At 37.8% G+C, this 15,134-nt stretch overlaps 1 protein-coding gene across 1 annotated transcript in view; it reads right to left on the reverse strand.

The window, feature by feature from the left end:
- Positions 1–15,134, reverse strand: part of GALNTL6 (polypeptide N-acetylgalactosaminyltransferase like 6) — a 1,201,435-nt gene that overhangs the window by 74,910 nt on the left and 1,111,391 nt on the right. The window contains exon 9 of the mRNA XM_042935079.1: positions 130–351. Coding sequence (XP_042791013.1) covers positions 130–351 — 222 coding nt within the window. The remainder of the gene's footprint in view (positions 1–129; positions 352–15,134) is intronic.

A 15,134-nucleotide genomic window follows, 5' to 3' on the forward strand; every position in this document is an offset into this window, starting at 1 on the left:
GATGATGTAAGCTAATCTTACTTGGCTGTAGAACAAAGGAGTGGGAGGTGTTGGCATTCTGTCCTGTCACCTGAGCGCAGGTGTGACGGACACAAGGAAGTAAGAGCAGGGTTCATGCAGCCTCCTCACCTCCCCCCAGGCGGCTGGTGGGGGCTCCACTGGAGGGTAGTACTTAGGCACATCCCAGGCCACTGCAGCCATGAACCACTTGAAGTCCTTGCACTTGAGCTGTTTGCGCAGCTCCTTCTGGGCGGAGATGTCCCCGGTGGACAGGTGCCTGTATTCTGGGCGCCGCTGGTAAATGTACTCAGCAAATTCATCCATCCAGGTCTCAGCCACACGCTTCAGGTTCTGTGCAGCAGAAAAGAATGTCATTTATTGACTTGTGCCCTCAGAGGGTGATTTTAGTCACACTGGAAATTGAAAAAAGGAAAAAAGAATAGACAACCTCAGACAGCGCTGGTTGGAGGCTTATTAATAAGGGGAGTTTTTTTTTGTAACTACAAGGGTGTGATACGATTAGTCTGAGGCCTTGCACGCATTTCTGTTTCTGGCATGGGGTTCAACTGCCAATTAGATAATTTGTCAGAGTCAGTAAAAATTCAGCTTACAGTTATATCAACTTTCTCATCCCTCCTGTTATTTCATGATTATAAATTGTTTATTTTTCACACAGAACTAAAGGATTTGAAACTGGAGATAATGAAGTTCTTAGGCATCAAATTGCTTCAACCATTTCAAGGAACAGTTAGGATCCTGGAAAGAATGAGCACAAACAAGCTGTTATTCTTTTCTCCCAATTAAAGAGGCAACCCAGCATTACTAAATTCAAGACCTTGTGTTCTGATGATATTTTCTATGTATAATACAGATGCTAAGCGGAATTCAGTAATTTACTGCACAATGAAGCATAATGAAGCTAAGGGAAGCATCAAGTAGCCAGTCTTCTCTGCAGATGTTTCCATGGGTGAAGGAAGCAGGAGGCTGTTGGTAGGGAAAAAAGCATGCTCCTTAGGGGCGGGAGAACATGTGGGTTCAGGGGAGGAAGCTATTCAGTTTTGAGGTCAAGGAAGCAACTCATCCTCTCTAGGCCTCAGATTCCTCACCTGAGAATACACAACTAGTAAATATATACCTACATCGTGGGAGTGGTTGTAGGATTAAGCAAAGTAACACCCGTAAAGGGCTCTGAATAGTACCTGGCATGAGCTAGGTACTATGGATATTATTATTAATAATTGGAGAGCCTAATGTTGGGCTTGGCCACAGATGAACTGAATTGTTCCTGTGGTCTTTTTTCATGTTTATTTTTTGAGAGAGAGAGGGAGAGAGAGAGAGAGAGCGCATGTGAATGGGGGAGGGGCAGAGAGAGAGGAGGACAGAGGATCTGAAACTAGCTCTATGCTGACAGCACAGGGCCCGATGCTGGGCTCGAAATCATGAACCGTGAGATCATGCCCTGAGCTGAAGTCAGATGCTTTAACCAACTGAGCTGTCCAGGCACTCTTGTTCCTGTGGTCTTTAGCTAAGATGAGATGTTCTCTGACATCTCTTCAAGCTTTAATGCGACGCTAGTGAGAGTGCATTATCTAGAAGGTCTGAGTTCTGATACCCCCAGCTTGTAGCATCGTTTCATAGCTGTGTCCTTTAAGCTCTGGTTCTCGTTTGGCGTTCCAATTTCTTATTTCAAGTGCCCAGGGGCTGGAAAGAACCCTTTCCGGTTTCTCATTTGTGCTTAGAAGATAAAGTGGGCAGAATGGCTGGAAACTTTAATAAGATTCAGGCATAAGTGACTGAAGTAAAAACTAGCGATATCTAGGAAAATCATTTTATCTTTTTTTTCTAAAGATTTTATTTATTAATTTAATTTTAGAGATAGAGTGAGTGGGGGAGAGGGGCGGAGGGAGAGAGAGAGAGAGAAAATCTTTTTTTTTTTTTTTTAAGAAAAGTTTATTTATTTTTGAGAGAGAGAGAGAGAGAGAGAGGGAGGGAACATTCAACTGATTGAGCAGGTGAGGGGCAGAGAGAGAGGGAGATGGAATTCCAAGAAAGCTCCAAGCTGTCAGCACAGAGCCTGATGTGGGGCTCGAACCCACAAACCATGAGATCATGACCTGAGCCAAAATCAAGAGTCAGATGCTTAACCGACTGAGCCACCAAGATGCCGCTGAAAATTATTTTCTATTAAAAATTGCTACAGAATCGTAATTAAGGCCTGGAACTATGCCCAGAGGTCTGCTGGGAGTCAGAATCTCCAAATATCTTAGTCCTAGTTAGATTGCACCCTTTTCTTGTTCTGTCCCACTCCCTCCACCTCCAGTGTTTCCGATGGACATTTCTTCCATCTGATCTTGTCCCCTATGTACCCCCCACCCCTCCGCTTGCTTCCACAGTCTCCTTTATTACTTTTGGTCCCTGGTGGGCATGAGGGTGGGCTCAGTTAATATAGCAAGATGCAGAAAAGAGACAGTGCCACAAAGTCTACTGTGATTTCTTGGTTGCCTCTGTGTTCCTTCCTTTCTAAGATTCCTGACATTGAGAGTACAAGAATTTTGGGGTTACCTGGGTCGGTCCAGTTGGTTAAGCATCTAACTCTTGATTTTGGCTCTGGTCGTGATCTCACCGTTTGTGGGACTGAGCCCTGCCTCGGGGTTGGGATACTCTCTGCCCCTCCCCCACTCATGCTTGCTCATGTGCTCTCTCTTTCTCTCTCAAAATAAATAAATAAACTTCAAAGAAAATTAAAAAAAAAAAAGAGAATGTAAGAATTTTTTCTGACATTATTTTTGGCCATCATTGTGCTGTCTGACATCTCATTGGCATTGCTTCACTCATGACACTTTCCACCCTGATTCCTGTTTACCTCAACAGATGATCAGAGTCAACATTGTTTTGCAATATTCTAGCCCTTTTCACAGATTCTGAACTGCCTGATTTGTTTGGGGAAAGACAAGGAAACAGGTGGTGTTTGAGGATCCTGCTCTGTGATGGCCTCAGGTACTACACTTATCTGTAATATTTAAGTAGGATTCTTCAGCATTATCTCACTATTTACCTTTCATTCTGATAAGTGTTCTGGATGAAACGCTTTGTATTTTCATCTGTCTTTGGACAGACAATTTTTATGATTAGCAAAAAGATTCAAAGATAGAATGGAAAAAAAATTAGTCACTAATATGAAAACTTTATTTATATTCAAATTAATTTTTAGGCTGCAGTTACAACCTTTCTCCTAAAATCCAATTATTTTTTTATTTTTATTTTTTTTATTTAAAATTTTTTTTTAATATTTATTTTTGAGACAGAGAGAGACAGAGAATGAGTGGGGGAGGGTCAGAGAGAGAGGGAGACACAGAATCTGAAACAGGTTCCAGGCTCTGAGCTGTCAGCACAGAGCCAGACACGGGGCTCGAACTCACAGACCGTGAGATCCTGACCTGAGCCGAAGTCTGAGGCTCAACTGACTGAGCCACCCAGGTGCCCCACCTAAAATCCAATTATTATATAAAGTAGAAATATTTAACTTCCACTACTTTATGCTTCTCTGATAAATGAAAGTGAAAAAAGGCAGGGGTCTATAAAAAAGCAGAGGCAAAGAGGTAAATTCCCCAGGAATAATGAGAAAATGACTTTGTTAAGTAGAGACATGCCTTAAAAATTCTGATAGCTTTGTCATTAAGCAATCTATTTTGATTTGTGTAAATAAACACTTTGAGACTGTATTTTATATGAAGTTAGATATAGATCTGTTTTTTAATTAAAAAACTCAGCACTTTGAATGATTCCAAGCACATATGGGTACTCATCTGGGCATGCTAAATGTTGAATTAAAAAAAATATAGGGGTGCCTGGGTGGCTCAGTTGGTTAAGCGTCTGACTTCAGTTCAGGTCATGATCTCACAGTTCATGAATTCAAACCCTACGTTGGGCTCTGTGCTGACAGCTTGGAACCTGGAGCCTGCTTTGGATTCTGTGTCTCCCTCTTTCCCTGCCCCTTGCCCGTTCACACTTTGTCTCTCTCTCTCTCTCTCTGTCTCTCTCTCTCAAAAATAAATGTTAAAAATATTAAAAAATATATTATAGAATGAAAGTGAACAAATTCATAGTTTGTGCATATATCCAATGGCAAAGGCACTGAAATAAGAACAATTTTTTAAAAAGTGCTCATGCTAAATGGTAGATATTTGTTGCTTTGGATTTTTGAAATAAAAATAGGAATTATTATAAAACTCAAAAAGGAGCTGATTAGTTCAGATGCTTTCTTTAGAAATGGCTCAAAGTGCCATGATAAATGTTAGCCTGGATAAGCATCATCAATAAGTAAACAGGGCAGGAGATAGCTTGCTAGTAAATTGTCAACAACTTTAGGGAAACTAAGCAGTATAGTTAACCAGGGAATCAGCCAGGTAGCTTTTGCATTATCATGTCCTTTTCAAATTGAAATAAACTTGGTTGCAAGGTTAGGTTTGCTGATTTCCCAAACACTCTAAAGGAAGCAGCAGGATCATGAATGTATTCCAGGGATAATGTCAAATCATCTATTCCTTTTTTTGTAGCTTTCCAGGAGACAGGAAGAGAAACAGCATGATAATTGCAAAAACTATAATAGCTAGTTTCCCTCCAGCAATGAGTGTTACATAAACATTTAAACATAAATACAACATCTTGCCCATTCTCTAATGTTCCCAATGACTCATTAGACATCCTCGATTATAGATGCTCTGTTGTCTGAATTGAATTTCCTACCAGGAGGAAACTTTCTGAAGAGTCAATTATTATAGTCAAGGAATAGTCCTCATTCCCAAACAGTGCAGGTGACTGACCAAATAATATCATTCTGAAATCATTATTCTGGAAACAACAATACACTGTGTTAATTTGCAACTGTAATCATGACTCAGTACTTAATCTTGGGGAAAACATTAGAACCACAGCTGAGAAATATTATAAGCAGTTGCAGGAAGAGTTTCATTGGTCTTTTATAGATTGTAGAATAAACTCACCCATTCCAGAAAATAAAATAATCGTATACACATTGAACTATTTACATAGGAGCACATACACGCATATTCAGATACATGAAGGTAATGGGATAGGAGGAAAACAATATTTCTCACTTACACATTCATAGCTGTGTACGCATGTACAGGATCATGTAATTGAGACATCTGATAACATCTCTTGCCAGAGATGGTAACAAAGATAAAAATAAATCAATATGAGTTGGCTCATCTCTTTCTAAGATTGAGTGGACATCGGCAAAGATGTTAAAATGTCCAAAAAATAGGGGCGCCTGAGTGGCTCAGTTGGTTAAGCTTCCAACTTTGACTCAGGTCATGATCTCACGGTCCATGAGTTCTAGCACGGCATTGGGCTCTGTGCTGACAGCTGAGAGCCGGGAGCTTGCTTTGGATTCTGTTTCCCTCTCTCTCTGCTCCCCCCCTGCTTGTGTTCTGTCTCTCTTGCTTTCAAAAATAAGTAAACATAAAAAAAATTGTTTTTTAAATGTCCAAAAAAAGTTATCAAGATGAAGGAATGGACACTGGAAGATCTATACATGCAATCATTTACTCCCAAAGTATCTGAAGTTGTATCTATAAAGGTTGTCTTATACACATGGAGACAGGTATTAGCTGGGATTCCTGTTATTTGAGATTTAAATAAAATTGCTTCAATCACAATTTTCACAGTCCTTTTTTTCCTGAAGATTTATGTAGATTCCCAGGAGATTGTGTTCACACATTCATCCTTCACTTTGATTTCCTGTTGGGGGACCTTCCCTTCCTACTGGTGTCTTGCCCCAGGCTTGTTCGCTATTGTGTCATGCAGAGCATTGAGTGGGGGGGTGCTTCTCCTCACCTCTCAAACACTTTGCAAGTAGATCACTAAGGCTTAGACTTTGACATTTCAGGGCAGTGGCAGAGCCTTAGATGACAAAGCATAGCAGATGATGTAAGATGGAATATTTGACTTTTTCAGCTTCTTTGGAGGTAAAGAAAATTTCTCCTTGGCCAAAGTTTCTTCTCTCTGTCTTTTGACCCCCTGCCATGGTGCTGTCCTCAAAATTTCCCCTTATGGTATCCTTAGTAGGACTGCACCAGAATACCATAATTTCTTCTCTATTTCATGCAGAGTAATTCAGCTTTCTCGTTGTCTGTCCCAGCTTATCCTGGCCAAACTCTGAGGCCTACCCTTCCATAGCCACAATGTTTTTTCCAGGTGTTTTACTAAGCAAAGATAACTCACCTGAAAGAAATTCAACAGCTGGTTCTTGAGGTATGCCTCACTGAACATTTTGTTACAAAAGGGTTGCTCACTGTTAAAGACATTCTCCATGAGGTCCCTAAGAGTCCTGTTTAATTTTATTCTTCTACATGAAGCCTCTGCCTAAGAGATCTGTTCTGTTCATCGACACTTAAAAAAAATTCAGCCAGTCTCTGGCTTTGTCCATAAGATTTCCCTTGCTTCAATGCCCTTCTCCCTCTTATTTGTCTGATCTCACCCATTCAGAAACTCACTTTTTATTCCTCCCAGTTGGAGATGCCAGATAACTATGTGTGGGGCACATAGTTAAATTTGAATTTCAGGTAAAGAACAAATCATTTAAAAACATAAGTACAATTCACAATTGTATAGTGCTTGTATTAATATTCTATAACAGCAAATGAAATTAAAATAAATCAAACTAAATTAAACCAGGAGGCCACTAGACTGAGGTGGCCTACCTACGCAAACCAAAATCCAAGCCTGTAAACGTCTCAAGGTTATGAAATCGAAACACTAGTTGCAACCAATCGCAAATAGACTGCTAGGCTTGAAGCTATAGCCAATCATTTAATTTCCTTTCTTTGCTTCTGCATTTCTCCAAGTCTTTCCCCTTAACCACTTGCAGTTTGGCATTGCCCAATTCAAATTGGCTTTCACTCAAATAAACCCTTAAAATGTTAATATGCTTCAGTTTATCTTTTAACGCATGGGACATAATTATACTAAAAAGTTATTTTTCTGAAATTCAAATGTAACTGGGAGCCCTTTATTTTTATTTGCCCAATCTGGCAACCTTACTGCCGACATATATAATATGCATGTGATATGTGCTCCATGAATGTTTCTTTTTTTCTTTTAATTCATTTAGTGACTGTATATTCAGAATCTGGTATATCTTGATGCTATTGCCAATACATAGTGAATGTTTTGCTTCTGTGGAAATTATTGCAGGGAAGTTTCAGGCTCTCTGCAGAGAAGCCTGCGATCACACACCGTTGATCTAAATATGCTTCCCATTCCCACTGCTTTTCTGTTTCTAACACGTGGGATCTTGCTGGCTTTCTATCTGTGAAGCAAGCAGGGAAATAGCCACATAGTTTAAGGTAACAGCTGTGCTAATCGGAAGCTAGAGGGGAGGGCTCAGCATGGTTAGAATGGACAATTTAGGGTTTACTGTTAACCTTAATCTGAAAATAAGTAGGTGAAGGCCTTCTGTCTCTACACATCTGGGCTGAGTTCCAGCCAGGCTCTGAGTGTGGACAAGAGAGACTGGAGGAGAAGGCGCAATCCCACTCAAGGTGAATCCGGGAGGTTTTCACCTGCTGGTGTTTCACTCATCCTGGAAGACACGTAACAGTTGGAGAAGGACAGCCACTGGAGCTGAACAATACATTTATTTTTCCATGTAGAAAGCAAATGAAGATTTTTCTATTTCTCTGTTTTTAAGAGCTGCAGGCTTCATAATTCTTGAATGATAAATGAAATAAAAGCTGTTATTCTGAGCACCTTCTACATATAGGACATTGATAGCCTCATCTATTTTTATGTCACCCGCAGTGGTTTTTTGTGTGTTACAACATGCTCCTCTATCCAAACCAAACTGGTATTAATCTCTCCCTTCTCTGTATTGCCCAAATATTTATTAACACACTTGACACATTCAACCTTATATTACAGGTCTTTAGAATTCAAGTCTTGTTTTCTTTGCACTACCCAACACTAAATCTTTCCTTAATTCTAATACTCATCAGGTCTTTGAATTGATATTTTACCAGGACCATTAAATCACATTCTATCTCAGTTTATAAGAACAGATTTCCATCTCTGACTGATCATCTGTATTGTGTAACATGAACAAAATAGATAGTTCCATTATACCTGCTGATTCATGAAACTGCATAAATCTATCCACTAATTATTTTTTTGCCAGCACCATGTTAGAACCTGCTGTTTAATTGTCCTAAAAACACAATCCCTATTCAGTTTCTCAGTGTATTATTGGGGAGTTGATTGTCTGGTCATGAGGCTGTCCCATGCATGTGTATTATCTGGGCCACCTCACCTCAGTAGTGTGTTTCTATTCTTTGTGCAGAGTGCAATCGGTACAAATGCACTGGCCTGACCCCAATCCACATGCTGCGCTTGTGTCAATATTAAGCTATTGTATTATGATGAGTTTATACTAGATTTCTTTCTTTAGCTTTTGTGTGTGTGTGTGTCTCTGTGTGTGTACCCCTCAGAAACTGCTGGTAGCTAGCAAAGCCAATCTCACACAGAAACAGTTTATTTGTCGCAGTCATTCCTCCTGGCAAGGAATTGCATCACTAGCCCATGGCTTGAAAAATACTGCCTTGATTCAAATGCATTTCTTTTCTCCACTTTGATGCTTAAGAGTACTTTAGTAGCTCTGGAGTCCCACCCCAAAGCCCTTTTATCATTGATAAAGTGATAATGTCATCATGGATACAGCTCAAAAGAGAATCTATTTAAGAGAGCCTCAACCTCACTACAATTATTCAGCCAAGCTCTACTTTCTCTCTGATCTAAAGACTTCTTTGAAGTCAGTGGGAAGCCTTCAGCATAAGGAGAGGAAGGCTAATCCAGTACTAAAAAGGGAGTCTTCTCTGACAGGCTGTTTCCTCTCTCTTCTTCCCCAAGGCTGTGTGAGCTGTTTGTAAGTGGTTACCTGCTCTTAGCTGTTTTGATATAATTTAATTGTATCTCTAGTCTATTTTTTGGCTGGATATTTTAGATATCTACAGTAGTGTTTCTGATAACATTTAATGTAGCCTTTAGATATGGGACAAACAAAAAAACAACTCCCCAAATTATTTAACAAATAGCTTATTAAAAAATGCATGTAAGCCTAAGTTGAAAAACAGCCTTAGTGAGGAATAATTGATATACAATAAACTGCTGATGTTTAAAGTGTACAACTTGGCACATTTTGATACATATTGGTGAAATATACACACACACACACACACACACATACACACATACACACATGTATAAAACCATCATCACAATCAAGATAATGAATATATCCATCACCTCCGAATGCTTTCATATGCCTCTTTGAAATCCCTCCCTCTGTTTCCTTTCTTAGGCACCTTTACCATCATCCCCAGGCAACTACTGATCTATTTTCTTTTAACTTATTAAGACTTAATTTTTTTTAGGGCAGTTCTAGGATCACAGCGAAATTGAGGGGTGGATCAAAGAATTGGCATTTACTCCCTGCCCCCACAAATGCATAGTCTCTCCCACTACCAAAATCCTCCACACGAGTGGTTTATTTGTCGTAAGTGATGAGCCTACATTAACACACCATCACCCAGGTGCATCGTTTACACTAGGGTTCACTCTTGATGTTGTACACTGATCTACTTTTTGTCACCATAATTTAGTTTGTATTTTCTAAAACTTTATTTTTATTCATCTTTTCTTTTTTCTTTTTCTTTTTTTGTATTTTCTAGAATTTTAAATAAATAGAATCATAAAATATGTGTTTTTTGGTCTGATTTCTTTTACTAAGCATCATTATTTTTAAGGTTATCCATGTAGTTGCATGCATTTCTTTTTATTAGAGTGCAGTATGTGGATACACTACAATTTTTTTTAATTTTAAGTTTTTATTTAAATTTTAATTAGTTAACATATATGATAAATTTAGTTTCAGGTGTAGAATTTAGTGATTCGTCATTTACATATAACACCCAGTGCTCATCATAACAAGTGCCCTCCTTGATACACATCACCCATTTAACCCATTCCCTGCCCACCTCCCTCCATCAATCCCTGTTTGTTCTCTATAGTTAAGAGTCTCTTATGGTTTGTTGCTCTCTCTCTCACCTCCTGTCTCTTTCCCTTCTCCTATGCTCAACTGTTTTGTTTCTTAAATTCCACATATGAGTGAAATCATATGGTATTTGTCTTTCTCGGACTGACTTATTTCACTTAGCATAATATACTCTAGTTCCATCCATGTTGTTGCAAATGGCAAGCTTTCATTCTTTTGGATGGCTGGGTAATATTCATATATATATGAATATATATAAATATATATCACGTGTCCATTTATTCATCAGCCAATGGACATTTTAGGCTTTTTCCATAATTTGACTATTGTTGATAATGTTGCTATAAAAATGGAGGTTCATGTGCCACTTTACATCTGCATTTTTGTAACATTTGGGTAAATACCTAATTTACCCAATTGCTGGGTCAAAGGGTAGTTCTATTTTTAACTTTTTGAGGAACCTCCATACTGTTCTCTAGAGTGGCTACACCAGTTTGCATTCCCACGAACAGTGTAGAAGGGTTTCGCATCTCTACATCCTTACCAACATCTGTTGTTTCCTGTGTTGTTAATTTTAGCAATTCTGAGAGGTGTGAGATGATATCTCATTGTGGTTTTGATTTGTATTTCCTGATGATGAGTGATATTGAGCATCTTTTCATGTTTCTATTAGTCGTCTGTATGTCCTCTTTGGAAAAATGTCTGTTCATGTCTTCTGCCCATTTCTTTATGGATTATTTATTTTTTAGATGTTGAGTTTGAGAAGTTCTTTATAGATTTTGGTTACTAATCCTTTTTCAGATATGTCATTTGCAAATATCTTCTCCCATTCTGGAAGTTGTCTTTTAGTTTTGTAGATTTTTTTTTTTCCTCTCTGCAGGAGCTTTCTATCTTGATGAAATCCCAATAGTTCATTTTTGCTTTTGTTTCCTTTGTCTCTGGAGACGTGTCTAGTAAGAAGTTGCTGTGGCTGAGGTCAAAGAGGTTGTTGCCTGTGTTCCCCTCTAGGATTCTGATGGTTTCTTGTCTTACATTTAGGTTTTTCATCCATTTTGCTTTTTTTAAAAAATTTAAATTCAAGTTAGTTAACATATGGTTTAGTATTTGTTTCAGGAGTAGAATTTGTTGATTCATCACTTCCATATAACACCCAGTGCTCATCCCAAGTGCCCTCCTAATGTCTATCACCCATTTAGCCCATCTTCTTACCCACCTCCCCTCCAGCAACCCTCAGATTGTTCCCTACATTTAAAAGTCTCTTAAGGTTTGCCTTCCTCTCTGTTTTTGTCTTATTTTAATTTTCCTTCCCTTCCCTTATGTTCATCTGTTTGTTTCTTAAAGTACAAATATGACTTTCATCCATTTTGAATTTATTTTTGTGTCTGGAGTAAGAAAGTGGTCCAGTTTCATTCCTCTGCATATTGCTGTCCAGTTTTCTCAACATCTTTTTTTGAAAAGACTGTTTTTATTCCATTGGATATTCTTTCCTTCTTTGTCAAAGATTAGTTGACAATATAGCTGTCGGTCCATTTCTCGGTTTTCTATTTTATTCTACTGACCTGTGTGTCTGTTTTTGTGCCAGTACCATACTATCTTGATGACTACAACTTTGTAATATAGCTTTAATTCTGGAATTATGATGCCTCCAGCTTTGGTTTTCTTTTTCAAGATTGCTTTGGCTATTTGAAGTCTTTCACAGTTCGATACAAATTTTAGTATTTGTTGTTCTAGCTCTGTGAAAAATGCTGGTATTATTTTGAGAGGGATTGCATTAAATGTGTAGATTTTTTGTTCTAGCTCTGTGAAAAATGCTGGTATTATTTTGACAGGGATTGAATTAAATGTGTAGATTGTAGTATAGAAATTTTTAACAGTATTTGTTCTTCCAGTCCATAAGTGTGAATCTTTTCCCATTTCTTTGTGATTTCTTCAATTTCTTTCATAAGTGTTCTATTGTTTTCAGAGTACAGATCTTTTACCTCTTTAGTTAGTTTTATCCCTAGGTATCTTATGGTTTATGGTGCAATTGCAAATGGGATCAATTCCTTGATTTCTCTTTCTGCTGCTTTGTTTTTTTTGTGTGTGTATAGAAACACAACAAATTTCTGTACATCGACTTTGTATTCTAAGACTTTGCTTAATTCGTGTATCAATTCTATAATTTTTTGGTGGATTCTTTTGGATTTTTTACATAGAGTACCATGTCATCTGTGAAGAGTGAAAGTTTGAATTCCTTGTCTATTTGGATGCTTTTTATTTCTTTTTGTTGTCTGATTGCTGAGGCTAGGGCTTCCAGTACTAAGTTAAATAACAATGGTGAAAGTAGACATCCCTATCTTGCTCCTGACCATAGAAGAAAATCTCTTAGTTTTTCCCCATTGGGGATGATATTAGCCGTGAGTCTTTCATATATGACCTTTGTGATCTTGAGGTATGTTCCCTCTATCCCTACTTTCTTGAGGGGTTTTATCAAAAGTGGATATTGTAATTTGTCAAATGTTTTTTCTGCATCTACTGAGAGGATCATATGGTTCTTATCCTTTCTTTTATTAATGTGGTGTATTATGTTGATTGATTTGTGAATACTGAACCACCCCTGCAGCCCAGGAATAAATCTCACTATATCGTGGTGAATAATCCTTCTAATGTACTGTTGGATTCAATTTGCTATTATCTTGTTGAGAATTTTTGCATCCATGTTCATCAGGGATATTGGCCTATAATTCTCCTTTTTAGTGGGGTCTTCGTCTGGTTTTAGAATCAAGGTAATGCTGGCCTCATAGAATGAGTTTGGAAATTTCCTTCTATTTCTATTTTTTGGAACAGATTGAGAAGAATAGATATTAACTCTTCTTTATATATATATTTTAAAATTTTTTGATGTTTATTTTTCAGAGAGAGAGAGACAGAGCATGAGCAGGGAGGGATAGAGAGAACGGGAGACACAGAATTCATAGCAGGCTCCAGACTCTGAGCTGTTAGCCCAACGTGGGGCTGGAATTCACAAACCATGAGATCATGACCTAAGCCGAAGTTGGATGTTAACTGACTGAGCCACCCAGGTGCCCTGGTATTAACTCGTCTTTAAATGTCTTGTAGAATTCCCCTAGAAGCCATCTGGCCCTGGAGTTTTGTTTGTTGGGAGATTTTTGATTAGTGATTCAATTATTTTGCTGGTTATGGATCTGTTCAAATTTTCTATTTCTTTGTGTTTCAGTTTTGATAGTTTGTGAGAATTTTCTGGGAATTTTTCCATTTCTTTCAGATTACCTAGTTGGTTGACATATAATTTTTCATAATATTCTCTTATAATTGTTTGTATTTCTGTGGTGTTGATTGTGATCTCTCCTCTTTCATTCATGATTTTATTTATTTGGGTCCTTTCTCTGTTCTTTTTGACAAGTCTTTGTAGGGGTTTATCATTTTTATTTATTCTTTCAGAGAACCAGCTCTTACTTTCATTTATCTAGTCTGATTTTTTTGTTTTGTTTTGTTTCTATATCACTTATTTCTGCTTAATCTTTATTATTTCCTTTATTCTGCTGGATTTAGGCTTTATTTGCTGTTCCTTTTCTAGCTCCTTTAGGTGTAATGTTAGGTTGTGTATTTGAGACCTTCCTTGTTTTTTGAGGTAGGCCTGTATTGCTATATACTTCCCACTTATGACTGCCTTTGCTGTATCTGCAAGGTTTTGGACTGTTATGTTATCATTTTTATTTACTCCCATGTATATTTAAAATTTCTTCTTTAATTTCCTTGTTAACCCATTCATTCTTTAGTAAGATGTTCTTTAACCTCCATGTATTTGTGGTCTTTCCAAGTTTTTTCTTGTGGTTAACTTCAAGTTTCATATTGTTGTGGTCTGAAAATATGCATGGTATGATCTCAGTCTCTTTTGTACTTGTTGAGGGCTGATTTGTGACCAGTATGTGATCTATTCTGGAGAATGTTCCATGTGCAATCAACCATAATGTGTATTCTGCTGCTTTAGGATGAAATGTTCTGAATATATCTGTCAAGTCCATCTGGTTCAGTGTGTCATTCAAAGCCATTGTTTCCTTATTGATTTTCTGCCCAGATGATCTGCTCATTGTTATAATTGGGGTGTTAAAGTCCCCCGCTATTACTTTATTATTATCAATGAGTTTCTTTATGTTTGTTATTAATTGATTTATATATTTGAGTGCTTCCTAGTTGGGAGAATCAATATTTACAGTTGTTAGATCTTCTTGTTGGATCGACCTTTAATTATGATATAGTGCCCTTCTTCATCTCTTTGCTTTAAAATCTAGTTTTTCTGGGGGTGCCTGGATGGCTCAGTTGGTTGTGTGACTGACTTCGGCTCAGGTCATGATCTCACAGCTCATGAGTTCAAGCCCCGCGTCGGGCTCTGTGCTGACAGCTCAGAGCCTGGAGCCTGCTTTGGATTCTGTGTCTCCCTCTTTCTCTGCCCCTAACCCACTTGCATTCTGTCTCTGTTTCTCTCAAATATAAATAAACATTAAAAAAATTTTTAAATCTAGTTTTTTCTGATGTAAGAATGGCTACTCTGGCTTTCCTTGGGCATCCATTAGCATGATAAATGTTCTCTATTCCCTTACTTTCAATCTGGAGGTGCCTTTAGGTCTAAAATAAGTTCTTGTAAACAGCATATAGATGGATCTTATTATTATTATTTTTCTCAATCCATTCTGATACCCTATGTCTTTTGACTGGAGCATTTAGTCCATTTACATTCAGAATAATTATTGATAGATAAAAATTTAGTGTCATTGTGTTATTTGTAAAGTCACTGATTCTGAAGATTTTCTGTTCCTTTTTAGTCTTTGTGTTTTTGTTTTTGTTTTTTTTTTGTTTTTTGTTTTGTTTTGTTTTGTTTTTTTTTTGGTATTTCTTTCCCACTCAAAGAGTCCCCTTTAAAGTTTCTTGCAGGGCTGGTTTAGTGGTCCTGAACTCCTTTAGTTTTGTTTCTCTGGAAAACTCTTTATCTCTCCTTCTATTCTGAATGATAGCCTTACTGGGTAACGTATTCTTGGCTGCAGGTTTTTCCCATCAGCACATTGAA

Source organism: Panthera leo, chromosome B1 (assembly GCF_018350215.1).
Source record: "Panthera leo isolate Ple1 chromosome B1, P.leo_Ple1_pat1.1, whole genome shotgun sequence".
Classification (NCBI taxonomy): Eukaryota; Metazoa; Chordata; class Mammalia; order Carnivora; family Felidae; genus Panthera; species Panthera leo.